The following is a 15,654-nucleotide window of genomic DNA, read 5'->3' as shown; positions in this document are numbered from 1 at the left end:
TGAAACGCTTAAAGGACTTAAGTGAAGTATATTGCCACATATGAAACTAAATCTACAGCAAATGTGAGCTTCATTATGTATATCAACCTAGTGTCATACCATCTCCACTAATACCTGACACTCTGCCCTCTCAAAGCCAGAGCTTTCAGACCTGTTCTTAACGTCAACACCCAATGATAAACCAAAGAAAATGTCAAAAGAAAGTCCTTGAACTGCTCTTGACGGCCAGAATATTGTACATGTTTAAAGGTTTTAAGCTAAACTGCCTCTTGGTCTTTGTTATCCAAAGCGGACAGTTTCTCCTGGTCAAGGAGAGTGAATGAGAGAGTTTTAATCTGGGTTGTATTCATTAGGGCACGCAGTAGAAAACATTTAAAAATGGAAATCAAAAATGAGCATTTATAGGCACAGTCCAGGCACATCAAGCTGGTCTCAGAGCACTTCATATTATTCTGTATGTAAATCCGAGATACTTCATTTAGTATGATATGTTACGTTTTGTATGGTATGTATTCATTTGTGGATGTCCATCACCCATTTCGTATGATATGTCACGAATTACAATTCGTATTATATGTTACGAATTTGCAAAATGTACAATATGTTACGAACCTGCAAAATGTATAATATGTCATTCATTCTAGCTAGGTGCCTAACGTTAGCTAGCTGGCTAACTTTAGCTAGGTTAGGGTTATGTTTAGGAGTTAGGTTAAACGGTTAAGGTTAGGGTTAGGGGAAGAGTTAGCTAAAAGGGTTTTAAGGTTAGGGTTAGGGGAAGGGTTAGCTAAAATGCTAAGTAGTTGCAAAGTTTCAAAAAAGTAGTAAGTAGTTGAATTTGCTAAAATGGTCCATAATGAAATTAAAACTGGTAACCTTTGGGTTGCTAGACGTTTGTGTTAAACGCCCAACCAACCACCCTGCTTCAGTGTTTGCCTTAGCCATCTGTCTTATGTAACCATACCAAACATAATACATCATACTAATTTGAGTGTCCTGGATTTACTTTTACTATGTTACATCTAATCTATGAGACCAGGCTGAATGAACATGACCCAGGCTGTAAGCAGAGAGACAGACCTGTTGCAGGGCTGCATCCAGATAAACTGACTGTGCCATAAAGGCTGGTCTGGTCCAAGCCAGAAGAGTAGGCCCTGATTACAGCAGCTGCACTCAGATTGAATTCAGGAGGCAGCAAAAAAGAATCAATCAGTGATGAAGACCAGGCGGCCTAAGTGGACTATAAGAGGACCCAACCAAGAAGAAGTTGTGTGTGTGTGTGTGTGTGTGTGTGTGTGTGTGTGTGTGTGTGTGTGTGTGTGTGTGTGTGTGTGTCAAAAAGATCCCAGGAATGGTTGAAGACTGCTCTAGAGTGGCCAGCAATGAGTCCAGATCTGAATCCCATTAGAAACCTATGGTGAGATCTGAAAACAGCAGTTGTTGGAAGGCACCCCTCAAACTTTGAAGAATTGGAGTAGTGTGCAGCTGAAGTGTGGGACAAGTTGCCAGTGAAAGGTGCAGCAAGCTCCTGGGTGCCAAGAAGCTGACGGCTACAAAAAGCTTATTTTTGGAGTTATCTTCGCCAAAGGCTGTTTAACCCAGAGGTAGCTCCTAGGTGCCAATAATTGTGTCCATGCCATTCATTTGAATTTTCTTAATTAACATTGGAACGTAAGTCGTCCCCCCCCCCCCCCCCCCCCCAAAAAAAATGTTGACAATCCATAACAACGTGTGGAGACCATTTTTGTTTCATCTACATTTATGTTAAAAGAAATAGGGAAACATTTCAGAAAAGTGCATGGGTGTCAGTATATTGTATTTGTAATACAGAATGTCTTACCAGTCAGCACGTATTGTAACATGTGTGAACCACTGTGAAATAAAAGTTAATATCCACATTTTTACGAGGCTCACTCCTTACTCTCTATACTACGTAGTAGTTGTCCCTCGAGATTACGAGGTGGCTTCGCACCTTTGGGGATGTATGGAGTTCATTCGGTGAGCTAAGGAAAAACTGCATCTAACACAGGTTTCAGTAACAATTTACTTTGACTACATATCCATAATTCATTCCTTACAAGCATTTCATGAATGTGTTATAACAGGTCCTAACCGCATTATTAAAAGTTAATGAAACTGTTTTATTAACACGCTTAAATGTCTTACTCACATCTGCCACAGAGAACGAGAACCCACAGTCCTTGGGAGTGGGCCGCGTCGGTGGCACTGTGTTATCCTCAAAGTGGGCTAAGAAGGTGTTTAGCTTGTCCGGGAGCAAGACGTCGGTGTCCGAGACGTGGCTGGTTTTCCCTTTGTAATCCGTGACTTTCTGTAGACCTTGCCACATACGTCTCGTGTCTGAGCCGTTGAATTGCGACTCCACTTTGTCTCAGTAATGGCGTTTTGCCTATTTGATGGCCTTATGGAAGGAATACCTACACTATTTCTATTTGTATTTGACCATATTCCCAGTCACCTTTCCATGGTTAAATGCGGTGGTTCAGCTTTCAGTTTTGCGCGAATGCTGCCATCTATCCTCGGTTTATGATTTGGGTAGGTTTTAATAGTCGCCGTTGGAACAACATCCCCTATACACTTCTTGAGGAACTCAGTCACCGTGCCAGTGTAAGCGTCAATTTTATTTTCAGAGGCTACCCGGAACGTATCCCAGTCTGCGTGATCAAAACAATCTTGAAGCATCCAATTGGTCAGACCAGCGTTGAATAGACCTTAGCACAGGTTCTTCCTGTTTGAGTTTCTGCCTATAGGAAGGGAAGAGCAAAATGGAGTCGTGATCTGATTTGCCGAAGGGAGGGTGGGGGAGGGCCTTGTTGGCATCTCGAAAAGGCAAGTAGCAGTGATCTAGTGTTTTCCCTAAACGAGTAGTACAGTCAATGTTTTATAGAACTTCGGTAGCTTTTTCCTCAAATTTGCTTATTTAAAATCCGCAGCTACAATAAATGCGGCCTCAGGATATGTCGTTTCCAGTTAAATAAAGTCCAGTGTAGTTCCTTGAGGGCCATCATGGTATCGGCTTGAGGGAAATATACACGTCTGTGACTCTAACCAAAGAGAATTCTCTTGGGAGGTAATACGGTCGGCAATTGATTGTGAGGTATTCTAGGTTGGGTGAACAAAATTACTTTCTGTATGTTATCACAATCACACCATGAGTAGCTAATCATGAAGCATACACCCCCGCCTTTCTTATTCCCGGAGATTTCTTTATTCCTGTCTGCTCTGAGAACTCAGCTTGCTGTATGGATGGGGAAAGTATTTCCCAAGAGAGCCATGATTCCATGAAACAGAGTATGTTACAGTCCTTGATGTCTTTCTGGAAGGAGATCCTCGCAATTAGCTCGTCTACTTTATTGTCCGATACTGAATATTAGTGAGTAATATACTCGGAAGTGGTGGATGGTGTGCCCATCTCCTGAGTCAGACTAGAAGTCCACCCTGAATACCTTTTCTCCGCCAGCGGCGACTTGGAGCAGCCTCTGGGATAAGTTCAATTGCCCTGTGGGGTATGAACAAAGGATCCAATTTGGGAAAGTCGTATTCCTGGTCGTAATGCTGGTGAGTTAACGCCACTCTGATATCCAAAAGTTCTTTCCGGCTGTATGGAATAACACGAAAAACGTCCTGGGCTAATAATGTAAGAAATAATACTGCAAAAAAAAGAAAAACACTGCAAAGTTGCTTAGGAGCTAGAGGTGCCATGTCTGTTGGCACGTCAGACTCATTAAATAAAAAAAATCTTCGTCCAATTCGAGGTGAGTAATCGCTATTCTAATATCCAGAGGCGCTTTTCGGTCATAAGAGACGGTAGTAGCAACATTATGTACAAAATAAAAAACACAAAATAGCACAAATGGCCCATCCCCTCTGGCGCCAATACTGTATGTATGAGTCTGAAAATGGGGAATTTCGTTTAAAGCTTTGAACATGAATATTTGTGTAAATCTATTCAAGAAAAGTCAAACAGAAAAATGTCAATAGTAGGATTCTTTGGTGATGTCCTCAGCAATTGTTTTTTATGCTACATCTGGAAAATGTAGATAAAATATTCCTATCTGTGTTGTGTCTGTATTAGTTTGATAAGTGAGGCATGTTTATATATGCTTTATGAATGCTGTTTGACATCCCGGAATGCCCTGTCAGCAGCTGGGGAGAGGTGAGTGGAGACAGGGGGAAGCGACCACTGGACATGTTGAAGCCAGTCTTCCACTCGTCCCCTTCCCGAATCCGCTCCAGGTGGTAGGCGTTCCATAGGTCCAGCTTGGAGAACACGGTGGCCCCCTGAAGCGGCTCAAAGGCCAAGGAGATGAGAGGTAGCGGGTACCGGTTCTTCACCGTGATGTCGTTAAGACCCCGGTAGTCGTTGCACGGGCCCAGGGTTTTGTCCTTCTCCACTAAGAAGAACCCTGCTCTGGTGGGGGAGGCAGAAGGACGGATGAACCCTGCAGCTAGGGAGTCCTCAATGTAGGTCTCCATAGCCTTGGTCTCCAGACCCGACAGAGAGTACAGTCATCCCCGGGGCGGAGTGGTGTCTGGGAAAAGGTCAATCCCGCAGTCATATGGTCGGTGCTGCGGCTGCGAAGTGGGCAGGGCCTTACTGAACACCAACAGGTCCTGGTACTCCTCGGGAATGGTGGAGAGGTCCTAGGCAACTTCCGAGCCCCCAGGAAGACGTCCCAGGGCAGGCTGCACTGACTTCAGGCAATGGGCGTGACAGAACGTGCTCCAGCCCATGATAGCACTGGCAGACCAGTCAATGAGGGGATTGTGTCATTGGAGCCATGAGAATCCCAATACCACGGGAACCTGAGGAGACATAATGAGCAGGAACTAGATCGTCTCACTGTGGTTCCCTGACAGATGTAGGTTGATGGGGGTGGTATTGTGGGTGACCCGGTCTATAGAGCGCCCGTCCAGTGCTCTAACGTCCATGGGAATAGAGAGGGGCTGAGTGGGTATACCCAACTCGGAAGCGTCCATAAAGCTTGCATTGGCGCCAGAGTTGATAAGTACCCAGAGAGATTTTGACTGTTTCCCCCACAGCAATATGGCATGAAAAGGGATGCAAGTAAGGGGAGAAGAAAAGTTCTCCATATGGCCCACCAGAGTACTCGCTCCTACCGGTGAGCCTGGTCTTTAGTGGACTGGTAGAGACGAAATGACCAGTAGTCCCGCAATACAGGCAGCTCTTAGCGTGAAGCCAGTATAGCCATTCAGCTGGAGACAGCTTAGCTCTGACTAGTTGCATGTGCTCGGGAAGAGGTGAATCGTCTGTCTTCAGAGGCTCTCAGGGGAACACGGGTAGCATCGGGTTCTCTAGGCAACGGAGCCGTCGGGGACTTCCGGGATACCTCGGAGGCGAGGTGGAATCCTTGGACGGGTGAGTGAAATCGAATCTCCTCTCCTTCCTTAGTTCCCCTAGTTGCCCATCGATCTGAATGGTCAAGGCGATGAGCGAGTTGAGATCCGTTGGTCGTTCCTGGGCTGCAAGCTCATCCTTTACTTTCTCCGATACTCTGTGTAGGAACATGTCGAACAGCGTTTCCGGGTTCCTCGCACTCTGAAATCCACCGTATAGTCTGCCACACTGCGGGAGTCTTGACGCAGCTGGAGCAGCTTGCGAGCAGCTTGCGAGCAGCCTCTCTCCCGGACAACAGAGAATCAAACACCTTCCGAACCACCTCCACAAACTCCTCCAGACTGAGGCAGACGGCAGATTGTTGCTCCCACACCGCCGTAACCAAAGGTGAGTGCCCTCCTGGCCATCAGCGTTATGATGTACGCTATCCCCAAGCAGTCCGAGGGGAACGAAGAAGGCTGCAGCTCAAAAATGAGTGAGCATTGGGAGAGAAAAGCCCGACAGGTTCCGGAATCTCCAGCGTAGCACTCCGGAGGAGGTAAGCGGGGTTCTCGGGACACTAGGGTAGGCTGGGAGATTACGGGTGTGACCCGCTGCCCAGTGGGGAATCTGAGGAATTGCTCCAGCAAGGTAACGAATACCTGGTTATGGTGTTCTGTCACGGTATGGAGTCCCTCCATAAGACCTTGAAGTAACTCCTTTTGTTTTCCAAGGGTAGCTCCTTGCAGGGAGACAGCATTGTGGAGCTGGTTTGTGTCTGCTGGGTCAGATTATAGACATGCCTTCGGTGACAGCATTTTTTTCCCGGAAACAGGTAAACCAGAGGGCTTGTAAATATTTGGGTCTGGGGGAGACCAATGTGTCAGGTCTCCCTCGCGAAGAGGCTACTGTCCCAGAATACCATGTTATTGGCGGTATGCCCATTATTATATAATGGAGGAGCAAATGGGGATTTGCATTGAAAGTAGATCAACAACTTCCAGTTTTCTTTTTTTTTTTATCCAGGAGGCTTTTGCACCATGTTTGTTTAATTAATTACAATGCTGTATGAGGAAGGGTCCGTCAAGTTTTTCCCAGCATTACATTGACTACTGCACACGCCAGAAAATCTATCCTGCCAATTTAAGCACCGCCTTCACCCAAAGCTAATACATCCAAATAACCAGTGATGAAAAACCCAGGCACAAGAACTACTGGTGCTCGTTAGCGGTTGCATCCCATAGTCTCTTGACAGATCAAATCAAATCACATTTTATTTGTCACTTGCGCCGAATACAACAGGTGTAGACCTTACAGTGAAATGCTTACTTGCAAGCCCTTAACCAACAATGCTTTCAGAAGTTTTAAGGAAAAAAAGTTTTAAGTAAAAAATAGATAAGTAAATAAAAGTACCAAATTATTCAACAGCAACAGTAAAATAAACAGTAACGAGGCTATATACAGGGGGTACCGGTACAGAGTCAATGTGCGGTGGCACCGGTTAGTCGAGGTAATTGAGGTAATATATGTACATGTAGGTAGAGTTAGTGACAATGCGTATATAATAAACAGAGAGTGGCAGCAGCGTAAAAGAGGGGCCTCGGTATCCCTTTGATTAGCTGTTCAGGAGTCTTATGGCTTGAGGGTAGAAGCTGTTAAGAAGCCTTTTGGACCTAGACTTGGCGCTCCGGTACTCCGCCGCACAGAGAACAGTCTATGACTAGGGTGGCTGGAGTCTTTTACAATTTTTAGGACCTTCCTCTGATCAATGGTACCATTTATGTTTACGTAGTCTATCCATGAAAGATTATGAAAATGTGAACGCTCAAAATCTCAAACTGCCTCTCCTGATGCGTAAAGACACTCTACCCTACTTTGTCTGTTCACCTGTCTGTATGTTTGTCTGTCACACCTCACAGGTGTCTGTGTGACTCTCTGAGGGACGCAACATTAAACCCAGAGCATTTTCTCCCGATCCTCTCCTTTTTGAGAATGACCTCTTTCCAAGCAGTTTTTATCCTCTCTGCAAACAGTGCCTTTCAGCACCAGCTAGGGAGCATTCAAAAAACACCGCTCCCCAAAGCCCAGTGCAATTGCCCCGGTATTGTCCACACATCCACACATCCGCTGCTCTGAGAATGGAGGGAGAATGGAGGGAGGGGAGGAAGACGAGTTGTGAACACTCCACATGCTGCATCTGAAATATGACAGGCAGCTATACACACAACTGACTGTAAACTAGAGTGTTTCCGGAGGATTTTTTAAAAACTGAATGTTACAAACTGCAACAGATGTGAACTTAACTGAGAGGGAATAAGATTGAATTGTGGTGTTGAGAATTTCCTCTAAATGTCTGACAACAGAGGTGGCATTGGGGAATTTTGGTCCCAAAACACTTTCTTTTTACAGTGTGCAATGTCTATTAAATGGGTAAATTGTCAATTCAAATACTAGCTCTGCGTATTTGCAAGGCAAAATGTAGTGCTGAGTTTCAGACCCACCTCTAACCTTAAATGCAGTACACCAGGTTTTGAGCTCAGAAGCTGCCCTGCTCCACACTTGAAAACAGTGATTTCATCGTGTTAAAATATTCTGATAAAGCCTAGTTCATCTTAGTTTTATCACTGTCCTTCCAACTCAATGACACTTCAAAAGCACAGTTTGGCTCCAGTTCCTGTTGTTTTCAGAGGAGAGGTGGATAGTGAGACTCCTAGGAGGTGATAGAATATACATGTCTCCTCTCATATCACCACACTGCTACAGCTAAAGCTAGGATATCAGACTCCAAAACGTCCTGACCACCACATCATTAATCACACTGTTACATTTGGCTTTGAGTAATTACCCTCTGTGAGATACTTCTTCACACACACGCACACGCACACACACTGCATGACAGCACAAACACACACACACACACACACAAAAAGAGACTCACATACTGATATATAGTAATAATCACACATACATTACTTATGCAGCATACATTCATACTTACACACTAGCACATACAGTAGAGAAACACATTTGCTTATGCATTTGTACCCGCAAATACTCATACTTTTCTTTACACATACGCACTCTAGCTCACGCACACATACTCTCACACGCAGGGAATTTCAAGGGTACACCGTGCAGTAGAGGGCTGTGTTTAGGAGGTGTTGGACAGGTCATGGAGCCCTCCTGCTCGGGGAAGGGGTCAGTAAGTCTGGGCCTGATGAAATCCTCCACCTGTCCTCATTCATCAAGCCCACAACACATATTAATTATCCCACACCTTCAGCCTAACAGCAGAGGACAGACGCTCACCCCAACTCCCCGCTCTCCGCTCCCATAGAGCACAGGCCCTCACTCACATACTGGGCTAATGTACGCTTTAAAATACAGCTGCAGTACCACTATATTGATCTGAGGCCTTGGGAGTATGTCTCTGTCCTAATATGGACACCGTTCAGAATGACTGTAATATGTATAATACTACGCCATTTAGAAGACACTTTTATTCAAAATGAAGTACAGTCATGCGTGCGTACATTTTTTTTGCATGGGTGGACCCAGTGGGAATCGAACCCACAATCCTTGGCGGTGCAAGCGCCACGCTCTACGAACTGAACCACACAGGACTGTAGTACTCTGTGATGTTTGTATAGTGAGTCAAACTGCAAGTTATTGCTACTGCCTTATGACAAGCTGTCTTGAAAGGCATTTACTCTCATTCTCCAGGTTATTCCCCTGAAACTCCTTCCTTAATTGGGAGTGGATCATTAGTGTGTTGAGACATATTTTTTTTAAACCATATTACATGTTACAGTGAGACCGAGAAAGTCGTGCATCCATGCAGCGAGGGCTCTTTGAAGCACATGACAAGATAAAAGTCCTCTAAATGACCGTGCTTGGGCTTCAATGGTTGGGCGGCGACAAGTAACCCCCCTCCCTCCTAATCAGCCCATTCCCACATCTCCCATTTTCTCTTGCCACAAGTCAGATGCAGAGCACCGACTCACTGGGAAAAGATTGGTCAATTAGGACGGCCACAAAGATAAAAGTCCCATTATCTGAGCAGTGGCGGCCATACGTTGATCAAATTAATGAGGGCTTTTCAACAGTGACGAGGGCCGGACAAAGAGGGACCACTCCTCCATGCCTGGCGCGAACAGAAGAACAGAAAGAATGATCAATTATCTATGGAGTTGGAGGCAGCACGGTGACTTAGACAGTTAATTGATCTTCATTACCTTAATTATGGCTGTAATGTCGAGCTGTCAGCTGAAAAACGGGCCACACTGTTGAATGATATTGTCAGAACGTACCCTTTTAAGCGATCTGCTGACCTTGAAACTAGCAGTGAAACTGCAGTCTGTGTCAAAGCGAGCCTAAATAAGTGAGGTGTGTGTGTGTGTGTGTGTGTGTGTGTGTGTGTGTGTGTGTGTGTGGTGTGGTGTGTGTGTCTGTGTGTGTTGTGTGTGTGTGTGTGTGTGTGTGTGTGTGTGTGTGTGTGTGTGTGTGTGTGTGTGTGTGTGTGTGTGTGTGTGTGTGTGTGTGTGTGTGTGTGTTTTGTGTGGTTGTGTGTGATTGTACATGCATACATACGTGCACACGCATGTGCATGCACAAACAAAAACATCTCAATTTATCAAAATGTTCAACACGCTTTCCTCGTTAAACTCAAAACTCAACCATACACTCCATCCCACCACCTCCTTGTGAGTGAAATGTATGTGATCGGATCACTCATATCCTCCAGCACACGTTTCACTGCACAGCTGTGTGCTTCTTCTCTGTCCTTGTGTTTGAATAAACAACATCTGAGATGGCAGCGTCTGTACAAATTGTGTCATAAAGCTGCCACCCGCTCTCTCTTTATGTCCTGACCCTGTTCCCAGGGAGGGGGTACTGGGAACGTTGTGGTGACAGTTAGTGACATTCCTTGGCACCCCGTCCTGCTCACTCACTCCTCAAGATGCCCCCCCCCATGCCCCCCCCCCCCCCGGCGCCTGTAAATGTACATGAGACGAGATACATATCTTCAGGATACCATGCTTTTAGCAGGGCTAAGTGTATGCACAACCTGTCAGCTGAGACTGTGACACATTATCTTATGTTATACTTGTTCAGAGGGATTTTAGGGTAAGCTTTAGGATGACCCTTAAAGGGAAAGATATATTTTGAATACGTGTGTTTTATTGTTCAGCTACTTAAAAGAGAAACTTCAAAATGTTTCAACTTCATATTCCTCATCTCCAGCAGCACCCCAACATCAACATACGTGAAAATGGTTTCTAAGTTTTGTAGTAAAAAAATATATTGAGAAAGATAAGTGTTTCCAATGACGTCAGTTGTGTGCATCACGTGGTTTTAACCAATCATGAGTAGGCATTGCCTACTAATTGCCTTCTAATTGTCTACTCATTGGTTGACGATGTTGGGGTGGTGCCGGAGATGATGACTATGAATATGAAGTTGAAACATTTTGAAGTTTCCCTTTAAGTGGTTGAAAAATGAAACACCCTGATTCAAAATGTATCTACCACAACTTCACACCGTAGTATGTAGCTTATAGTGCAGTAGTAACAGAGTAATAACAGTAACCCTCTGTGAGAAAAGGACTAATTACATCTTGAATCCAAACAAATGGGATATTGTCCTTAAACTGAGTGTAATAAGGTCTTGCTGTGTGGGCAAGTGAGGGGTTAATGTGATTTGAAGTCTAGCGAGATGTAAACGGATATCAGATCAATCGGTTGGCTGAAACTGAGATGCAATTGAATACATTTGTAAATGTCTAAATGAACCTCGTGCTTCCCAGTGAAATTAACTTCACCTAACAAGCTTCTACCAGATATAATGAAACTGTTTAGATGGATTTTATTCACTTATAACGGCAAAGCGGATTATTTTAGATTGCTTCTTGTTTTAGTGTGTATTTTAGAATGGGTGTGTGTGTGTTACTGATGTGCGTGCATGCATCTGTCTGCGTGTGCATTTGTACGCACGCGTGTTTGTGCATGTGTGTTTTTTTCTGTGTGCGTGCCTTCGTATGTACGTGCGCGTGCATGTGTGTGTGTGGCGCATCATGGCCCCTCACAGCAAGCAAAAGAAAATGTTTGTCCTCACGCCAATATCGAGTTTCTGCTCACTCAGAGGAGGCATCAAATAATTTAAGATAATGTGTCTGTGTATCCCCAGCCCACGTATTCTAACACCCAAGCCTAATCCCTCCAATAACCTTTGAGGACAAGGGCTTTGCTGTAATTCACCACCTAAATTCATAAACACGCACTGTGTGTGGAGGCTAAACTTTTGTGCAAATCCCACCTGAAACTGCACTCTGCACAAAACCACAGATAGACGTTTTTACTCAGTACTATGCAGTGCAAGGACTGCTCTCTCTCTCTCTCTCTCTCTCTCTCTCTCTCTCTAAAGAATTTCTACCAGGATCAAGTGAGGGGAAATTTGAATGACTTCATGGAGTTGCTGCTCTCGTTCAGTTTACTCTCAGAATAAGCTCAAGCTTGGTTTCCACATGTTTTCAATATGTTTGCAAAAGCACACAGAAATACAGGCACAACTGCTGTACTTGCACAACAGTAGGTGACTTAAAAAATAGTAAAGATATATTGAGCATCACCAAGGTTGGGACAGAACTGGTCTAAAACAAATGGCTGCACCTTGTATTCTAGTTGCGGTCTATCTGAGAGAACAAACAGTACCTTGGTTTTGTCATACAGGGCGTGGTTGTCAAGACACATCCCCCTCTCCTTCCTGGCAAACCTCCTCAGATCTCTCTCAAACTGCTGTGGAAGAATATAATCACAATTCAAATCTCTTCTTATCCTTTTTCATTTAATTGATCTCCCTTTTCCGCCACCCTCGGGTTACTTTATTCCTCAACAGTAAGACGTCTGCCATATTAGATCAGTTCCTGGGATTTAGCTATGTATTCATTCATAGCTGCGGGAAGATGTTTGGGGGTGGGGGTGCTGCAATTTTTATAGCCACTACAGACGGCTATATCAGTCCGCTCATGCAGGACTAGAAAAGGAACAGTACACTAATTTTGTGAATTTTTTATGCATTTTTATTATTACTTTTTTAAAACTAGATTTGTTTTTAATTCAGATTTTACAGGGGGTAATGCGGCACCCTCAGCACCCCTACTTCCCATTGCTATGTATGTATTTCTCATCATCAATGGGGTTTTTTTGGTTATTGACTACTCTGTCGAGCGCTACGTGAATTGGATCATTTTTTTCCCCAAATTGAATTTTTCCTTATTCAAACGTGTCCTGAGAGCAGCTCTGCCTCGAAAGCAGAAACTAATGTGAATCGTTGCCCTCAGAACAAGATTGAATAAGGAAATCTCCATCAAGCTTGTTTTTGTTATGGTTTTAGTCAATGGAGGAATGAATGTGGATGTCTTGGCATCCACATTAATTTTACATGAATTTGATCCATGCCTACCCTGGAGCCGGTCCAGCCCAGGAGGGCAAAGGCATAGCGGTCAACAGGTGGGGCCACCAGGTCCACCCGTACGGCCCTCCAGCCCCTGCTCTCCCCTGGGTCCTTCTGCAGCCCTCCATCCCCCTCCATCTGTCCCTCCTCCAGTCTCAGGATCAGGAAGCACTTCTCGAAGTGGTCCATGGCCTCGAACCTGCGACTAGGCAGCTTGCTCATGTCAAAGGTGGAGCCCTGGTGCTCACAGTATAGCAGAATACCCTTGTGAGGAGATAATATTAATAACTGTGGACATAGAGGCACTGTTATATAATAAAATAAATATTGACATTATACATTTAATATAGGTATTGACATTGTACATTTTATGCTGCTACTGTACTTCAGTGCCTGATGTATTTTATTATGAATATTGAGTTGTGAATTTGCACATTTCTATATAGCCTCGCAGTAGAAGCATATCATTATGCAAATATCAAAGTAAAAATTGCCTGAAAATCAAGCAAGTTTAATCACAGGGCTGTTAGGTAAGCCAAGTAACATGAAACATCTGGAACCATTATAAACAGATGTCTAGAACTGCCACCAGTTTATGGTCTGCAACTGAGTTAAATAAGCCAACTGTGAGATCCCAACTAAATAACAACCTTCAAAATCCCGAACAATAGGGGGCCAGTCTGACTCACGGTTCCACTTCATGGAAAATAAAATCACCCCCAAGTAAGACATCCCTTTTAAGCAGAAAGAAAGTTTAACGGAGACAAGAAGAAGAAGAGAGAGGACGTCCACTAGAGAGAGAGAGAGAGAGCAGGAGAGAGAGAGGGAAGGAGACGAGGCCGAGAGAGGAAGAGGGAGAGGAGAGAGAGAGGAGGGGGAGAGAAAGAGAGAAGGGAGGAGAGAGGAGAGAGAAGGAGAGAGAGGAGGTGAAGAGGAGTCGCGGACGGAGGTAGGAGAAAGAGCAGAGAGAGGGAGGAAGAGAGGAGAGGAGAGAGGATAGAGGGGAGAGAGAGAGGTGATTGAAACGGAGGAGAGAACGAGGAGAGAGGAGAGAAGGAGAGGAGAGAGGGAGAGAAAGAGGATGAGGCGGAGAGGTACGGAGGAGACGGAGAGGAGGAGGGAGAGGAGAGAGAGAGGAGGAGGGAGACAGGCACGGAGAGGAGAGAGAGAGAGAGAGCGGAGAGAGAAGGAGAGAAGGAGAGAGAGGGAAGGGAAGAGGAGAGAGAGAGAGAGAGAAGAGAGAGGGGAGAGATAGAGAAGAGAAGGGAGAGCGAGAGGATAGAGAGAGAGAGAGAGAGAGAGAAGAGAAGAGAGAGAGAGAGAGAGAGAGAGAGAGGAGAGAGAGAGGAGAGAGAGAGAGAGAAGAGAGAGAGAAGAGAGAGAGAGAAAGATGAGAGAGAAGAGAGAGAGAGAGAGGAGAGATGAGAGAGAGAGAGAGAGAGGAGGAGAGAGAGAGAGAGGCGGAGGAGGGGAGAAGAGAGAGAGAGAGAGAGAGAGAGGAGAGAGAGAGAGAGAGAGAAGAGAGAGAGAGAGAGAGAGAGAGAGAGAGAGAGAGAGAGAGAGAGAGATATAAAAAGAAAGAGAAACATGGTTGAGGGATGACAACAGAGAAGAAAGAGATATATAGGGAGAGATACGGTTGGATAAGAGAAAAGGGAGAGCGGGAGCTGAGTAGATAAGATGAGATGGGGGACAGATAGTGGAGAGTAGGCAGTAGCAGGAAGAGGATTGATTTCCTCTGGGCTTTGGCCCGGGTGGTTATGTAGCTTCCCCAGTCCAGGAGCGCTAAGGAGATTAACATTACAAATTGTCAATTTAATTCCAGCACCCACAGTAATTGTGGGGATGCTGTGTTCCTCTTGCTGCCCATAAATCTGCCAGGCTCTTCTTAAAACGGCAATCAGCAGTAGAAATAATAACAAAGCGGCCTCCCCACCCCTTGTTTGGTAAAAATCTGAGGGATGAGGCTGGATAAATTGAACCACTCTCAAATTCATAGACAGAGCTATGAATTCACGCATTGACCATCCATGAAATCAAAATTATAGTTTTACCCATGTTTTGAGGCATATATCCTTGCTGTAGTGTTTGTTTACATTTTCTTTGATTACAAACATTAGAGTAATACAAGCTTATATTTTGGGTTCAGATGGGGAAGGACAGTTGAACTAAGCTCATGAGGCATTTATAAGCTATATTCTTTAAGATTCAATGGCTACATGTTATTGGATGTAGCAACTCCTGATTGCCCCTTTAAAGAGCAATAATGGCAGGAGAAAGTGCAGCTCTAACCACTCCTCCTGTCCAACCAAGACACTGAGGTCAATCAAGAGGCAAACACTACTGAGCCGGTACTTTCCGAACTTGCTTGACTGCGTTGCCCTACTTCATCGAAAGGAAACAGCATTTCCCAGAGGGCATTGGGAGAGGAGATGACGACTGAGTCATTAACTGATGACATTGGAGGGACATTAACATTTTGATCATTTAGCAGAGGCTCTTATCCAGAGAGACTTACAGTAGTGAGTGCATACATTTTTGTACTGGTCCACTGTGGGAATCGAACCCACAACCCTGGCATTGCAAGGCCCATGCTCTACCAACTGAGCAACACGGAGTAGAACCAAGAACCAACCATTCACTTCCCACTAGGATAGGAACAGATTAGAAATCCTCCAACTCTTTCACATACTGAATACATGATCGTTCACACGACCAACATCCTCACTACCTACATTCCACATAGACTATGAAGCAAAAGCAGCTGTAATATGACTTAAATACGGATTAAAAACAATCTTGCATCAAAATGTATAGCCTAGGCAATTTCCTGTCACAAGTCGGTTGAT

General features: G+C 44.7%; 1 protein-coding gene across 1 annotated transcript in view; it reads right to left on the bottom strand.

Moving 5' to 3' along the window:
- Nucleotides 1-15,654, bottom strand: part of LOC111951684 (DNA nucleotidylexotransferase-like) — a 146,713-nt gene that overhangs the window by 15,589 nt on the left and 115,470 nt on the right. Inside the window, exons 9-10 of the mRNA XM_070434881.1 lie at nucleotides 12,815-13,069; nucleotides 12,064-12,144 (exon numbers count right to left, since the gene is read on the bottom strand). Coding sequence (XP_070290982.1) covers nucleotides 12,064-12,144; nucleotides 12,815-13,069 — 336 coding nt within the window. The remainder of the gene's footprint in view (nucleotides 1-12,063; nucleotides 12,145-12,814; nucleotides 13,070-15,654) is intronic.

The sequence above is a fragment of the Salvelinus sp. IW2-2015 genome, linkage group LG25 (genome assembly GCF_002910315.2).
Source record: "Salvelinus sp. IW2-2015 linkage group LG25, ASM291031v2, whole genome shotgun sequence".
Taxonomy (NCBI): domain Eukaryota; kingdom Metazoa; phylum Chordata; class Actinopteri; order Salmoniformes; family Salmonidae; genus Salvelinus; species Salvelinus sp. IW2-2015.
The sequence above is the reverse complement of the archived record's forward strand: the minus strand, read 5'-3'. Positions and strand labels throughout refer to the sequence as shown.